Genomic DNA, 14,056 nt, shown 5'->3' on the forward strand with positions numbered 1-14,056 from the left:
CTGGCCCCCCAGGCTCAACTCATCATAAAAAAAAGAAAGTCGAGAGAAAAGCCATCTACGAGAAGTAAGAAGAACTAGATCAGAAAGAAAACACTACGAGCCATCTATGAAGAGTTAGAATAATTAAAACTAACAGAGAAAAATATGAAGATAGAAAAATCTAAAAGAAATAGAAAGGAAAAGAAAGATGTGCTGAAATATAAACGGCACACTCCTAATATCAAATTATTCTCTGTCATGTCTGATTACTTTATAGAAATACTGTAAAAGGCCGATAAAAAACAGCTTTTGGGAGACATACTTCACCACCGCACCATAGCTTAACTCTGGTACATCAAAGGGTGACCTGTAGAGTAGCAAAACTTCTAAATTTAATTTCTTATTCCGTCCATCTTCTAATTGTTCTTCTGGGATGCAGTCTCCAACTGATAAACTTGCCTGTCACACAATCAATTATTTTGTGTTTGTGGCTCTCTTTTCTGGGACATTATACATGCACTGAACTCAAGACTCAATACTACGTGAATGTAGGCTTGCTAGTGGCCAGATATGGGAGCCTAAAAACAAGGAATCTATGTGAAGGGGGTTTCCTAAGAGAATTATCAAAATCGGCTGCTGCAGGATTAACGCTTTATTTGGTACTTAGGCTAACTGGTTGTAAACAACTAGGTATTACCTACACTTCACAAAAAGTCAGAATCAAAACATTGAAAAATGTGGAATTACAATATTAGGACGCTAGAATGGCATGGGAATCCCTCTCAACTCGAGATAGATTTAGTGATAAATTGTAGAATACAGAATTGTTCTATTCAAACTAATGAATATACTGAATCTCCAACAACTCAGAATGTTGCTAATAAGTGAACAATGGTATTGTTCTCTCAGGGACACCCACCTATTCACCTTAGTTTTTGAGTTTTAACGCGAAAACGCAAGTAACAATGTGTGTAGATATATATATATATATATATATATATATATATATATATATATATATATAATAATTTGAACTGGTAATGGAAATTACGGGGAAAATGGCTGAACGGATTTTAATGAATGACCCGTCATTTTGAAGCTTGGTATCCAAGGATTTTCAGAAAAATAGTAACTTTCAGTGAAGCGTTTTTTCCTACATAATTTTCCTATTTCCCAAAATACACCTTTCGTCAGTTTTGAGAACTAATTGCATTTCAGAATAAAACAAGAAACACACTACAATAAACAATAAGCTATTACACCAAGGCCATGACCTGCAGGATTGCTGACATATTTAGAGTTCAAATTTAACTTCAAGACTTATTAAGTACCATATGAATAAGCCTATCAGGTTATAAAATCTGCTGATTAATTATATATGGTACAAAATGTTGAACGCCTTATGTAATAAAATAATATTGCAACATTTATAAGTGATAACTGGAAACATATTATAATTATATATATATATATATATATATATATATATTTCCAAAAATTAAAAAGTGCCCCGAACAAAATAGTTAGGGAAACAAAGGTTAACAAAAAAATCTGCAAATGATGCTCTTAAATTGCATGTATTTTATTGCATTCAACACAACATACAAGTAAATAATGTACATAGGAGGACCAACATTGTAAATACTATAATTTCTCCACAATAAGAACGTACTGTTGCAGTTCACTGCTTTATTACTCACATATAATACCTTCTTCCATTTTTAAGCAATCAGATACAATGATTTAGTTTAGATCTTGATCTCTGTTGAAGCAGAACTTTCCTTCAACATTAAAAAAATTGGTTGGATCTTTAATCCTTTCTGCAAAAGTATAAACTTTTTTGGGCTCTGTGATTCATGGTCTATTTACTATACAGTAAGTGGTTTAGTAGGTGTTGTAATGTGTTCATTACATTATCAACCAAATGATGACTTGGTATTAGATTTGTATTCAAACAACCTCATGTAAGTACTCCCTTATCTCTTCCAACAAATATTAATATAATAAAGTACCAGTGTTATTTATAATCTAATAAAAATTATTGAAATCTTTGTATCATAAGAAATGGATTACATATACATAATATGTATAAACACTATGTATAACTACCTTTAAATACAGTATGTAAAATGAATCGGCAAATTTTTTCTATACACAACTTTCCTGTGTTAATAAAAATTATCATATACATTTCCTTAGTTAATGTTTTGTTTCGGTTTGATTGCCGACATCAGAAATATGAAGATCGTGAATATAAAGTCGAAAATAGATAAAATACTGCAATAATTTAAATCACCACGGAAAAGTTGGGGAAAGTTCTTTGTAAAATAGATTTACCTAACCATTACATCTCATTAGATGTATTCTATATGGACAAATTTCGACCACAAGATTGGGTGAAATCACTATATGATGAGTTTGATGAAAACAGTTATTTCCAACATTATGGTTGTTGCCAAAAAAAACTTCCCCTCCCCCCACTCCGAAAATATAGACATAAATTTTTTCTGCATCACTGTATTTCCTGTTTACTCTTCTCTGACGAAGTACAACTCAGACTACGACGAACTGTGTATCAAATCCTTCAAGAATGCACTTTCAATAAAGTTAAAACATCTTTTTTCAGCATTATCAAACTTAATGTTTTGGGCACTAGAAACTCATAGTACCATCATGCTTTTATTAGTATTAATCATCATCATCAACACCATCATCGTCATCTAATCATCATCACTGACAACATATCCTGGTAATTTCAAGTGCGGCATTTCTTTTAAGAGTCTGTCCAACACTTCATTTTCCACTATACTTCCATCTACAATGAGTTCTCTCAAGTGAACAAGATGTGACGGAATCAAATAACAGTTAGAGCTCATCCAATCGCCCCCCCAACCAGACTGAGTTATATCTAACACTCTTAAGTTTTTGCACTTGATTACACTTAGAAGTAGAGAATCGTCCAAGCCAAATGTCCAAGACAAATCAAGATGTCTTAAGTTAGGGCAACCAACTGCTACATAATCTAAACATTTTGCTGACACATTTAAACAAACTGAAAAGCTCAGAAATCTCAGATTCTTGCAGTTACCAATGTATTTAAATCCTTCTTCTAACACATCCTTCGTGCCATTTACAGAAAGCTCAAGGAGCTGAGGACAATTCCTCACCACACAGCTCAAGTCATATTCTACAATACCTAGTTTGGTTATATTAGACAAAGAACCTGCTTCAAATAAACTAGAAACTGCTCTAAAGTGTGTTTCAGAGAGGTCCCGTAGCATTAAAGTCTTCAAATTCTTCAAATTTCTTAACAGTGCAAAGTCATTGGAAGTCATATAACCAAAACTTGCATAATATAAGTATTCTAGGTTCTTACACTCTATAATACAATTGTATGTTTCTAACGATATATAACATTCCAGATGAAAAGATAACAGTTGTGTTTGTTTCTTTGTTAGAAAATACATAATGTCCTCATCCTCGAATATGTTGTCCATTAAATTCATGTGTTGCAAAGAAGGACACCCATCAGCAATTGGTTTCAGTACGTCATCTGGTACTTGTATACATCGGTCACTGAAACCTAAATGAGTTAGATTCTGAAGACTGCCTATTAGTTGGGCAAACTGTAGTGGATTGACTTCTTCCAGGAAAGGAATTGTTAATTTCTGTATATTAGGAAATGAGTTTGTGAATTTTACCAACAGAGAATACCCCAGTATATCGTACTCATTCAAACCTAAATATTCAATATCTTCACAGTATGTGCATAATGAGTCAATAATCGATTTTGTGTTTCTTCCTCTAGTTGATACACAAGCCCTTAGACATGGCATGTTTTTCAAGGCATGCACATTGTCTTCGTCTCGCATTCTGGGTGCAAACACTCTGTCTTTCCAAAGCGTCTTATCTCTCGACAGCTCCTTCCATCGAGAATTCACATGTTGCACTGACAGAGCCAAATCATTTGTATCCAAATATGAGAATATCTCCAGCATCACTTCATTTGGTAGCAATTCAATCATCTTGCCACCTAAACTTCTGTAGATCACACACCAAGCTGAAACAATTCCAAATTTGCATTATTTTCCACAGTAGTTTAATTAGTTTGCATTTTCTAAAATATTTTTACTAATTTTAATAACACAGCCTTCGATTAACTCTTAATATAAAATTATTTTCTGTCATGTCTGATTACTTTATAGAAATACAAAGAATATCAGAGTAAAGAGTGATCTCAGATTTCAAAATAAACAATTGAAAAAATTAGTAGCAGGTACAGAAATTATTTAGAACCACTGGAATCCATATAATGAGGGCTTACATTTAAATGTTTGGGGTTATAAAATCCATTGGACTGGCTAAGCTTATTTTAATAATAGTCTAATGATTAGATATAGTCCTCGGGATGACATGTTCAACAATTTAAATTAATTCACTAAATTTAAATATTAATTCAAGACTTTAACTATTAGTAACAGAAAAATTAAATTTCCTTTTACAAAAATTGTGATAAAATTGTGCCCTAGTCAAGTAAACCCAATGTTGTCATTGTCCTCAACATTAGTTATCAATGGGTAAGTCTCAATCATCACTTTCAGACCAATTTGTTCATTTGGAAGTTGATGATCTAGGGCAGTGGTCATAGTATTCACTGAAATGGGTAACGGGTAAGCAGTGTGTCTGAATATGCACAGTCATGCAGAAGGGATACGGAGAAAGCATACTCGCTACCAGCCACGGTGAACGATAGTGCAGTCTCATATTCACAAGATATGCTAGCCCGAGGGTGCACTGTGCTGATGACTGCTGGTCTATGGTACCTTAGGAAGAGTGAAGGGTTTTCAAGAGTAAGATGTCAGAAAATATTATTTCAAAGAACTTCAGATCAGTAAGAACCTCGTAATGTGTTTTCAACAACATAATTGAATGGACGGTATTTAAGCTTACTTCATGCATGTTTTTCAATTTTGATCCACAAAGTGTTAATCTGAGAGAACATCTTCACAATGGGAGCATTTCAGAAAAACAGACTCAAGCCGAAGGGTAACAACACTTAAATATCCTTATTATGAGTCACAGTTACCATACTTATGTGTGCAAAGATTCATGTCATCTTGCTGTACTCCAACTTTATGATTTTTTTCTTAAGTTATAAAAACCTTTCAAAATTTTGAAATAATAAAAAAGAAAATGCATTGGTGAGACTTCGCTGAATGAAGTGTGTTGTTTCAAAAACAGCAGAATTCTCTCACACTGTTCCAATTCAAACTGCCTAAGCATTTCAGACAACTCAACTTCATTTTTCTGAATCATTCCAAAAACATAATATCCTTCTTCTCTTTCAATGTTTAACATAGCTTCAGTCCACACCTGTGGAGTAACGGTCAGCACGTCTGGCCACGAAACCAGGTGGCCCGAGTTCGAATCCTGGTCGGGGCAAGTTATCTGGTTGAGGTTTTTTCCGGGGTTTTCCCTCAACCCAATACGAGCAAATGCTGGGTAACTTTCGGTGCTGGACCCCGCACTCATTTCACCGGCATTATCACCTTCATTTCATTCAGATGCTAGATAACCTAGATGTTGATACAGCGTTGTAAAATAACCCAATAAAAAAAAAACATAGCTTCTGAAAATGTTACAAAATGGATTTGTAAGAAAATAACGTAGATTAAATTCTCTCTTCTAAAAAATCTGTTTATGACAGATACAAGTTTTTGGTAATACCTAGAAAGTGGTGGGAAATAAAAATTGCATTGAAATCATTAATAAAAAAAAAAAAGGACTTGGCATCCATGTTGGACTTTGTTGCGACACATGGACAAAATTTCTACAAAACAAAGAGGGAGACTGCCCGTTGTGTGGGACCCCTAGAATAAGTAATATCAGACATGAGAGAAATCTATGTATGAATGTTAGTGATGTCATTGTTTCTGCATTTATACAAATTTTACAGCAGTCAGATAATTCACAGGCGTGGTGTGGGTACTTTGCATGTGTTGCCACTTCCAAGAACTCACACCAAGTGAGATATTTAAGTGGTTCTCAAATATTTTTCCTAATAAAGTACATTCATATTAATAATAATAATAATAATAATAATAATAATTTTAACATTAAAGGAGTCAACATTATTTGTATTTAAAGACACTTGATAGAGATTGTCAGCTCTGCTGAATGTTTTAATAATAATAATCCGTGGCGCTATTGCCCGTGAAGGGCCTAGACTGAGCAGCTGGCTGCTGGCCTCACGCCCACATGCCGAAGAAGAGGTGGACGATCAACCGTTTGTTTTACCTTACCTAAAAAAATTCTCAGTTTTCTCCAGAACTATAGCAGAGAGATGACCTAAATGTTCACAGATCATAAAAGAGCCCTTGCTTAGTTGATTGACTCACACAATAAGTTAGGATGACTTCCTCAGTTGACAATAATTAAATGCTGAAGTGAAACTTTCTCTTTATTTTTTTCGTCTACTACCATTTTCTCAGGCACAGTTTATCAGAATTTAATGAAAATGTTTATCCTCACTGTTTATTAGTAGCTTGGCATTGTAGGTGAAAGCATTTTTGACATAAGGACTTGATTAAATTTTCATATTACTCATTCACAATTTATTCTGGAGTTTCAAGCAAATATTCAAGACTGTATTAATGCCATGTATAGCGACATGCTATCCAGAACATGACTGAACGTATCATATTGTGTTACCTACAGAACGGCTGCCACTTCTAGCAGTTACTCTATAATAAATATTTTCCAATTGTATTGCATGACCTTGTTGAACACCCTGTATTTCACAATTTTAAATCACACCATACATTCAATTGAAATTGTGATAGTGAAGTGTGTTGTTGTTTAGTCAACTGTCCCAAGAGACACCAACAAGACATCATTCATGAGGCAACTTGTCCAAGAGATAACAAACTAGGGTGGCCAGTTCTTTTCTCCCTCCATTGCGTGTTGTGACAGGGAAATTATAGTGTTATAGTGGCAGTGAAGTGAGTGAGGTAGCTAATAGTAAAATGAGTGTGATGAAGGATTCTCTGTGCTAAAATATAGTGTTCTACTGTAGATTAATTTTAAAATAAACAATAAAAACACTATCAATAGTTATTGTTATTCATCATCATCCTTGCATGTATTGGGCCTAGTGGCCCATTACAGTCTCTTGCCAACGCTTGGACGGTCTGCCCAAGGATCTCTTGCCCACAGGATGGTAATTTAAAATTTGGCGTGGAATCCTAGAGCGAGGCATTCTGATGACATGTGATCTCCAGTTTTGTCTGTATTTCTGTAGGTATTCCGTAATTGGATCAATCTACAGTTCTTTCATAATATCAAAATTTCTAATGTGATCCATTCTCATGTATCCTGCCGTACGACGCATAAATCTCATTTCTGCCGCCGTTAATCTTTGTGAATCAATATTACGAATCATCCAAGCTTCACTACCAAAACAGAGTATAGGTCTGGCCAATGTTTTATAAATTCTGGTACGCGTGTGTTTTTGTACTAAGGTTGGTTTGAATATCTGATTAATTATCCCCATTGCTCTGTTGAATTTAATAATTTTCTCATTCAAATCTTTTTCTTCTTCATATGAAATTTGGTAACCGAGATAACTAAAATTTTTAACTTGTTCCATGATTTTATTATTGATGCAAGTTTTGCTACGGACTGGTTCCTTTCCTAACAAAGCCATCACTTTAGATTTGTCAGTTAAAATTTCCATATTGAAACTTTCTGCCATTTGATTAAAGTTGTAAACCGAATGTTGTAAATTATCTTCTGAAGTTGCCATAAACACAATATCATCAGCAAATAATAAGGTATCTACTTGGGACAAACGACTTATCGGTATACTTCCATGTGTTTAAGTCTCCATTCCTTAATAATGTAATTCATGTATATAATAAATAATAGAGGAGATAAACTACAACCCTGTTATTATTGTTATTGTCGTCGTCGTCATCATCATCATCATCATCATCATCATCATCATCATCATAATGAATAGATGGTTGATTGATGGATGGATGGACGGAAGGACAGATGAATGAATGAATGAATGGATGAATGAATGAATGAATGAATGAATGGAGGGATGGATGAATGAATGAATGAATGAATGCATCAATGAATCTGTGAGTGAAAGAATGCATTAATCTGCATGCTAGTGTAGTACTATATATGAAACTTGTTGCAGCCCTCCAAGAAATGTTTCTTCTATTTGACTCTCATATAATTTCTAGCGAGTTCCACTGGTCTAAACTCACGAGGGTTTCATAGCATGATAATTCATATAACTTCAGATGATAAAATGTGTTGCATATGGAAAGATTCAACCCAGGAGAAAAGTAAATAGGATATTGTTTGAAATTAACTCCTCTTAAACAGATGTCAAACTACTTGTTTGTATAGCCTTTACACCCCGCACCAGTTTGAGAATAATTTTGTTAACTTGAATCACGTCAGTCTCTCCCTGCAAGAAAAGGACACAACTTCCACATGTCTAATGAAGTATATATTTAAAAAATTTGAATGATTCATGTCATTTGCATTGGAGCAAATCATTTTCTGTATTTCCACTATGGAAGACATTGGCACTGGAATACAATGTTCTGCCCTCAGAAAAAAATTTCAAGCATTTTCTTACTTAGGGATTGGCACACATCTTTACGAGAAACATGAGAGTATCATTCCTTTGCCACAAAATCTCTTTGTAACTAAATCGATGTCTGTCTTTTTCAGTGCAAATGATTATGAATATTTTACTTAATTTCGACTGCAAGCAGAAGGTCCAAAATACTCTGTATAGTTTAATACCATGCTTAGAAATACCTCCAAACTTGTTATAGAAGTGCTATTTGCTTTCACTATAACTTATTACGTACTTATGTCAAACATATCTTCTATAATGCTGTAAACAAAAACAGATAATATATCAATATACTTGACGTCGCACTTCACAAGGTAATATAGAAATTAATATTCATAACTTCCGAAATTAAGAAAACCTGCGACACAATGTAACAGGAATACCAATCACACAAAGTTTCAATGTTTGTTCTTGCCTTTTCGACTAGTTTGTGTTACGAACTTTGCATATTGTTTAAAAATACAATATTTCCATTTGCTGTTTAATAGTCTGTAATATAAAAAGTTGAATGACTTGTATAATACAATAAATTTGCAAGTTCTAATACTTCCATCAGTAAAATGAGATTCCTGAGCAAAACAGTTTGTGACACATTAGTTTACAAAAGCATTTCTGCAAATAACACACACACACTTAGATTACATACATTTGATTACATTCAATACAACATACAAGTCAATAATGTACAAAAGAAAAGCAACTTTGTAAATACAATAATTTATTCACAATAAGAAAGTACTGTTGCAGTTCACTGCTTTATTACTCACATATAATACATTTTAAGCAATCAGATACAATAATGTAGTTTAGATCTTGATCTCTGTTGAACCAGAACTTTCCTTCAACATCAAACAAAATGGTGGGATCTTTAATCCTTTCTGCTATAACACAAAGCAGCTTGTGTCCGACTGTCAAAAGTATAAACTTTTTTGGGCTCTGTGATTCATGGTCTATTTAGTATACAGTACCAGTTTTGTAAGAGTTCTAATGTGTTCACAATATTATCAACCAAATGATGATTTGCTGTTAGGTTTGTATTTAAACAATCTCAACAGCATCATCCTTTAGCTCTTCCAACAAATATTAATATAATCAAGTACTCGTATTATTTATATTCGAATAAAAATTTTTGAAATCTTTCTCTCATAAGAAATGTATTACACAGGTATAATCACTACGTATGCCAACCTTTACATACAATATATATGTAAAATGATTTGGTCATTTTTTTCTATACACAACTTTCCTGTGTTAATAAAAATTATCATATACTTTTCGTTAAGTTAGTTAATGATTTGTTTCGGTATGATGGCCGACATTTTGAAATTTCTGGAGAGCTTTGCCGCTTCTTTTTTTGTTTCTTCTTTTCGGTGCATTAATGGGGATGCAGAAGGAAATACAGATGCAAACCGGACACAAACTCAGAAATATGAAGAAGGTGAATATCAAGTCGAAAATAGTCACTGATTAAAGGTAAAATACTACAATAATTTAAATCGCCACAGAAAAGTTGGGGAAAGTTCTTTGTAAAGCAAATTTACCTAACCATTACTGAAGTGAGATATGGAAATCTATCCTTTTTGGTATCAATAGAGTCTTCCCCCCCCCCCCCCGAGACCCTGCTGTGCACACAAGTAGCATACCTCCTGTTTGAATGCTAATAGTATGAATGAATTATATGAAGATAGTTTTCTATTTCGTATACTGCAAGAAAGTACAAAAAATTTAATTTCAATGCATTGAGAAATAGATCTAGGTTCAATCGTATTATATATCAATTTGCTTACTACACATCCATATAGTAACTAATCATAGCATTGTTATTTCTGGAACTTCCATAGGAACCAGTTATTGTATGTTGTAATCAAATTGGATGGCATGTCAACAAGAATGGTCAGTACAAAATAACACACCAAGGGGCGAAAAAGAATATTAGAGGTTCGGTTAGTGGATCACTCATGTATACATTTGTTCATACCATAAATATAAGCTTCAATAATCGGCAATGAACAGAGTGCGCTCAATTTCCAATGCACTGTCTGTTTTCACAAGTCAATCTTGTGACTCCAATGTATACAATACTTGTTCATACTGTAAACATAAACTTCAATAATCACCAAACAACAAAGTGCCCTCAGTTCCCAATGCACTGTCTGCTTTCACAAGTCAATCACATCACAAAAAATTACAATGTGATACTAACTTCTTTAAGATAAAGTTTACCAGCTTACTGCACCAAAAAGAAAATTCACCAAGGAATCCGTTTACTACCTATTAACCTTAAAGCTTTTATTTCAGGTAAGACCCAATAATAAAGAATTCACTTAAAATTATCAAATCTCATTAGATGTATTATATATGGACAAATTTCGACCAAAACATTGGGTAAAATCACTGTATGATCAGTCTGATAATAACAATTATTTCCAACATTATGGTTGTTACCAAAGAAACTTCCAACACCCCCCCCCCCCCACACTCCGAAAATGTAGACATAAATTTTTTCTGCATCACTATCAGTGTATTCCGAATCTCACCGGTCGGGTGGCATCAATGACGTCACGTTGCAGCGAAATAAGGAACAAAACTGTTGGAAGGATCGATGGCTGTCATGGCGACTGTACAAGTTGTCTGTGCTACATTAGCAAAATTTTGCGAAATTTCCGTACTGCCATCTCGTTCAAAGAAAAGATAGCATAAACAATTTATTTCTTGAACCGGTAGTAATAACGGGGTCTGTTAACATGTTCACTCATAAGCCATTAACATATTGTTTTTACGTTGTGATCATTACAAATAATACAGCAGAACTAAAGCAGAACAAACCGCCATGACACAACAGTGCAAGATGTCATTCGTCCGCTAATTCCCGCCCAATACAAGAACCAATCAGATTCACTGATGGCGGCTGATGGAGACTGCCATCACCTCTGCAAGTTGATGGCACAGGTGCGACACCGGTGGAGCATCAATGACATCATTGGTGGAATTCGGAACACCGTGATGCCATCGGATTGCTCACCGGTGAGATTCGGAATACGCTCTGTGTTTCTTTTTTACTCTTCTCTGAGGAAGTACAACTCAGACTATGACGAACTGTGTATCAAATCTTTTAAGAATACACTTTCAATAAAATTAAAACAACTTTTTACAGCATTATCAAACTTAATGTTTTGGGCACTAGAACTCATAGTACCGTCATGCTTTCATTAGTATTAATCATCATCATCATCAACACCATCACCGTCATCATAATCATCATCACTGACAACATATCCTGGTAATTTCAAGTGCGGCATTGCTAGTAACAGTGTGTCCAGCACTTTACCGTCCACTACACATCCAAATACAATGAGTTCATTCAAGTGAACAAGACGTAACGGAATCAAATAACATTTAGAGCTCCTCCAATTGCCTTTCAAACCAGAGTGACTTATATCTAACACTCGTACGTTTTTGCACTTGAGCACACTTAGAAATAGAGAATCGTCCAAGTGAAATGTCCAAGACAAATCAAGATGTCTTAAGTTAGGGCAACCTGCTGCTACATAATCTAAACACTTTGCTGTCACATTTGAACAAAATGAAAAGCTCAGATATCTCAGATTCTTGCAGTTACCAATGTATTTAAATCCTTCTTCTAACACATCCTTCGTGCCATTTACAGAAAGCTCAAGGAGCTGAGGACAATTTCTCACCACACAGCTCAAGTCATGTTGTACAATACCTAGCTTGGTTATATTAGACAAAGAACCTGCTTCAAGTAAACTAGGAATTGCTCTAAACTGTGTTTCAGAGAGATGCCACAGCATCAAAGTCTTCAAATTCTTCAAATTTCTTAAGAGTTTAATGTCATTGGAAGTCATATCTGAGGAACAGCCAGAACCAGTACAATCCAAGTGTTCCAGCTTCTTACACTGTAAAATACAGAAGTATATTGCTAATGTCATGTCACACTTGGCACGAAAAGATAACAACTGTGTTAGTTTCTTCATTAGGAAATACATAACATCTTCGCCCTTGAACATATTCTCTCCTAAATTCATGTGTTGCAAAGAAGGGCATCCATCAGCAATTGGTTTCAGTACGTCATCTTGTACTCTTACATATCGGTCACTGAAACCTAAATGAGTTAGATTCTGAAGACTGCCTATTAGTTGGGAAAACTGTAGTGGATTGTCTTCTTTCAGGAACGGAATTGTTAATTTCTGTATATTAGGAAAGAAGTTTGTCAATTTTACCAACAGAGGATACTCCAGTCTATCATACCCATCCAAACTTAAATATTCAATATCATCACAGTATTTGCATAATGAGTTAATGATCGGTTTTGCGTTATTTCCTCTAGTTGACACACAAGCTCTTAGACATGGCATGTTTTTCAAGGCACGCACATTGTCTTTGTCTCGCATTCTGGGTTCAAACACTCTGTCTTTCCAAAGCGTCCTATCTCTAGACAGCTCCTGCCATCGATAATTCACATGTTGCACAGACAGGACCAAATCTTTTGTATCCAAATATGAGAATATCTTCAGCATCACTTCATTTGGTAACAGTTCAATCATCTTGCAACTGAAACTGGTGCAGACCACACACCAAACTGAAACAAATGCAAATTTGCATTACTTTCCAGAGTAGTTTAATCAGTTTGAGTTTTTTAAAATATTTTGATTAATTTTAATAACACATACTTGCATTAACTCTTAACATCAAATTAGTTAGGCATTCATAAAGAGTGCACCTCTAGTAACAATGTAATTTTAAAATGGCCGAAATGGTAATTTAGGAAATCCTTTCCCCTATAAACTTTCAAGAATATGTTCATAAAAAATCTCAAACCTTCTACTCCTTAAGTGCATTGAAAGACAAAGGATTTGTTCTGCTTCCTGGACACCTTGAAACATGTTAAAGAGAATAGTGTATGCAGTGAGGGATAAAGGAAGGATTAGTTCTGACTTCTTTAAAAGAGGTTATTAGAAGAATAAGGAGAGAAAGTGTTTTCTTTTGTAAAAGGGAGTAGAGTGATGACCAAAGGGTAAAAACAAGAAGGATTAGAGTATAATGGTTCTCAACCCTTCCCCCCACATCTTTGTAAAAGTGAACCCAGGGAAATTCCAACGCTGAGTACACATTAGCCTACCTCTAGTGGGAAGAGGTGTGAAATCGGTCAGTGCCTACTACCCACATGGTCAGGTTAGAATCAAGTTTCGAAATGTGAACATCAGGATGTCAAAGCGTAAAATGTTTAAGTTGGAAGATATAGCGAATATTAGTACTGATATTGAACGTGGTATGTCCCAAACGGGCATTAATACTGTATGTAGAGCAACATCAGTAGTACAAAAACAGACACTTCGGTTTTAGTGAACCTCGGATATAGTGAACGAAATATGCTTGTCTGCAGAGGTTCACTAT

At 34.6% G+C, this 14,056-nt stretch overlaps 1 protein-coding gene across 4 annotated transcripts in view; it reads right to left on the minus strand.

Annotated features, from left to right (window-relative positions):
• Nucleotides 1-14,056, minus strand: part of LOC138695076 (F-box/LRR-repeat protein 2-like) — a 361,245-nt gene that overhangs the window by 121,475 nt on the left and 225,714 nt on the right. The window contains exon 3 of one of the 4 annotated variants that reach the window (XM_069819455.1): nt 9,275-13,241. The exons of the other annotated variants lie outside the window; for them this stretch is intronic. Coding sequence (XP_069675556.1) covers nt 11,857-13,206 — 1,350 coding nt within the window. The 5' untranslated portion in view covers nt 13,207-13,241 and the 3' untranslated portion in view covers nt 9,275-11,856. Of the gene's footprint in view, nt 1-9,274; nt 13,242-14,056 lie in introns of those variants that run through there. 4 annotated transcript variants of the gene reach the window in all.

This window comes from Periplaneta americana, chromosome 2 (assembly GCF_040183065.1).
Source record: "Periplaneta americana isolate PAMFEO1 chromosome 2, P.americana_PAMFEO1_priV1, whole genome shotgun sequence".
Taxonomy (NCBI): Eukaryota; Metazoa; Arthropoda; class Insecta; order Blattodea; family Blattidae; genus Periplaneta; species Periplaneta americana.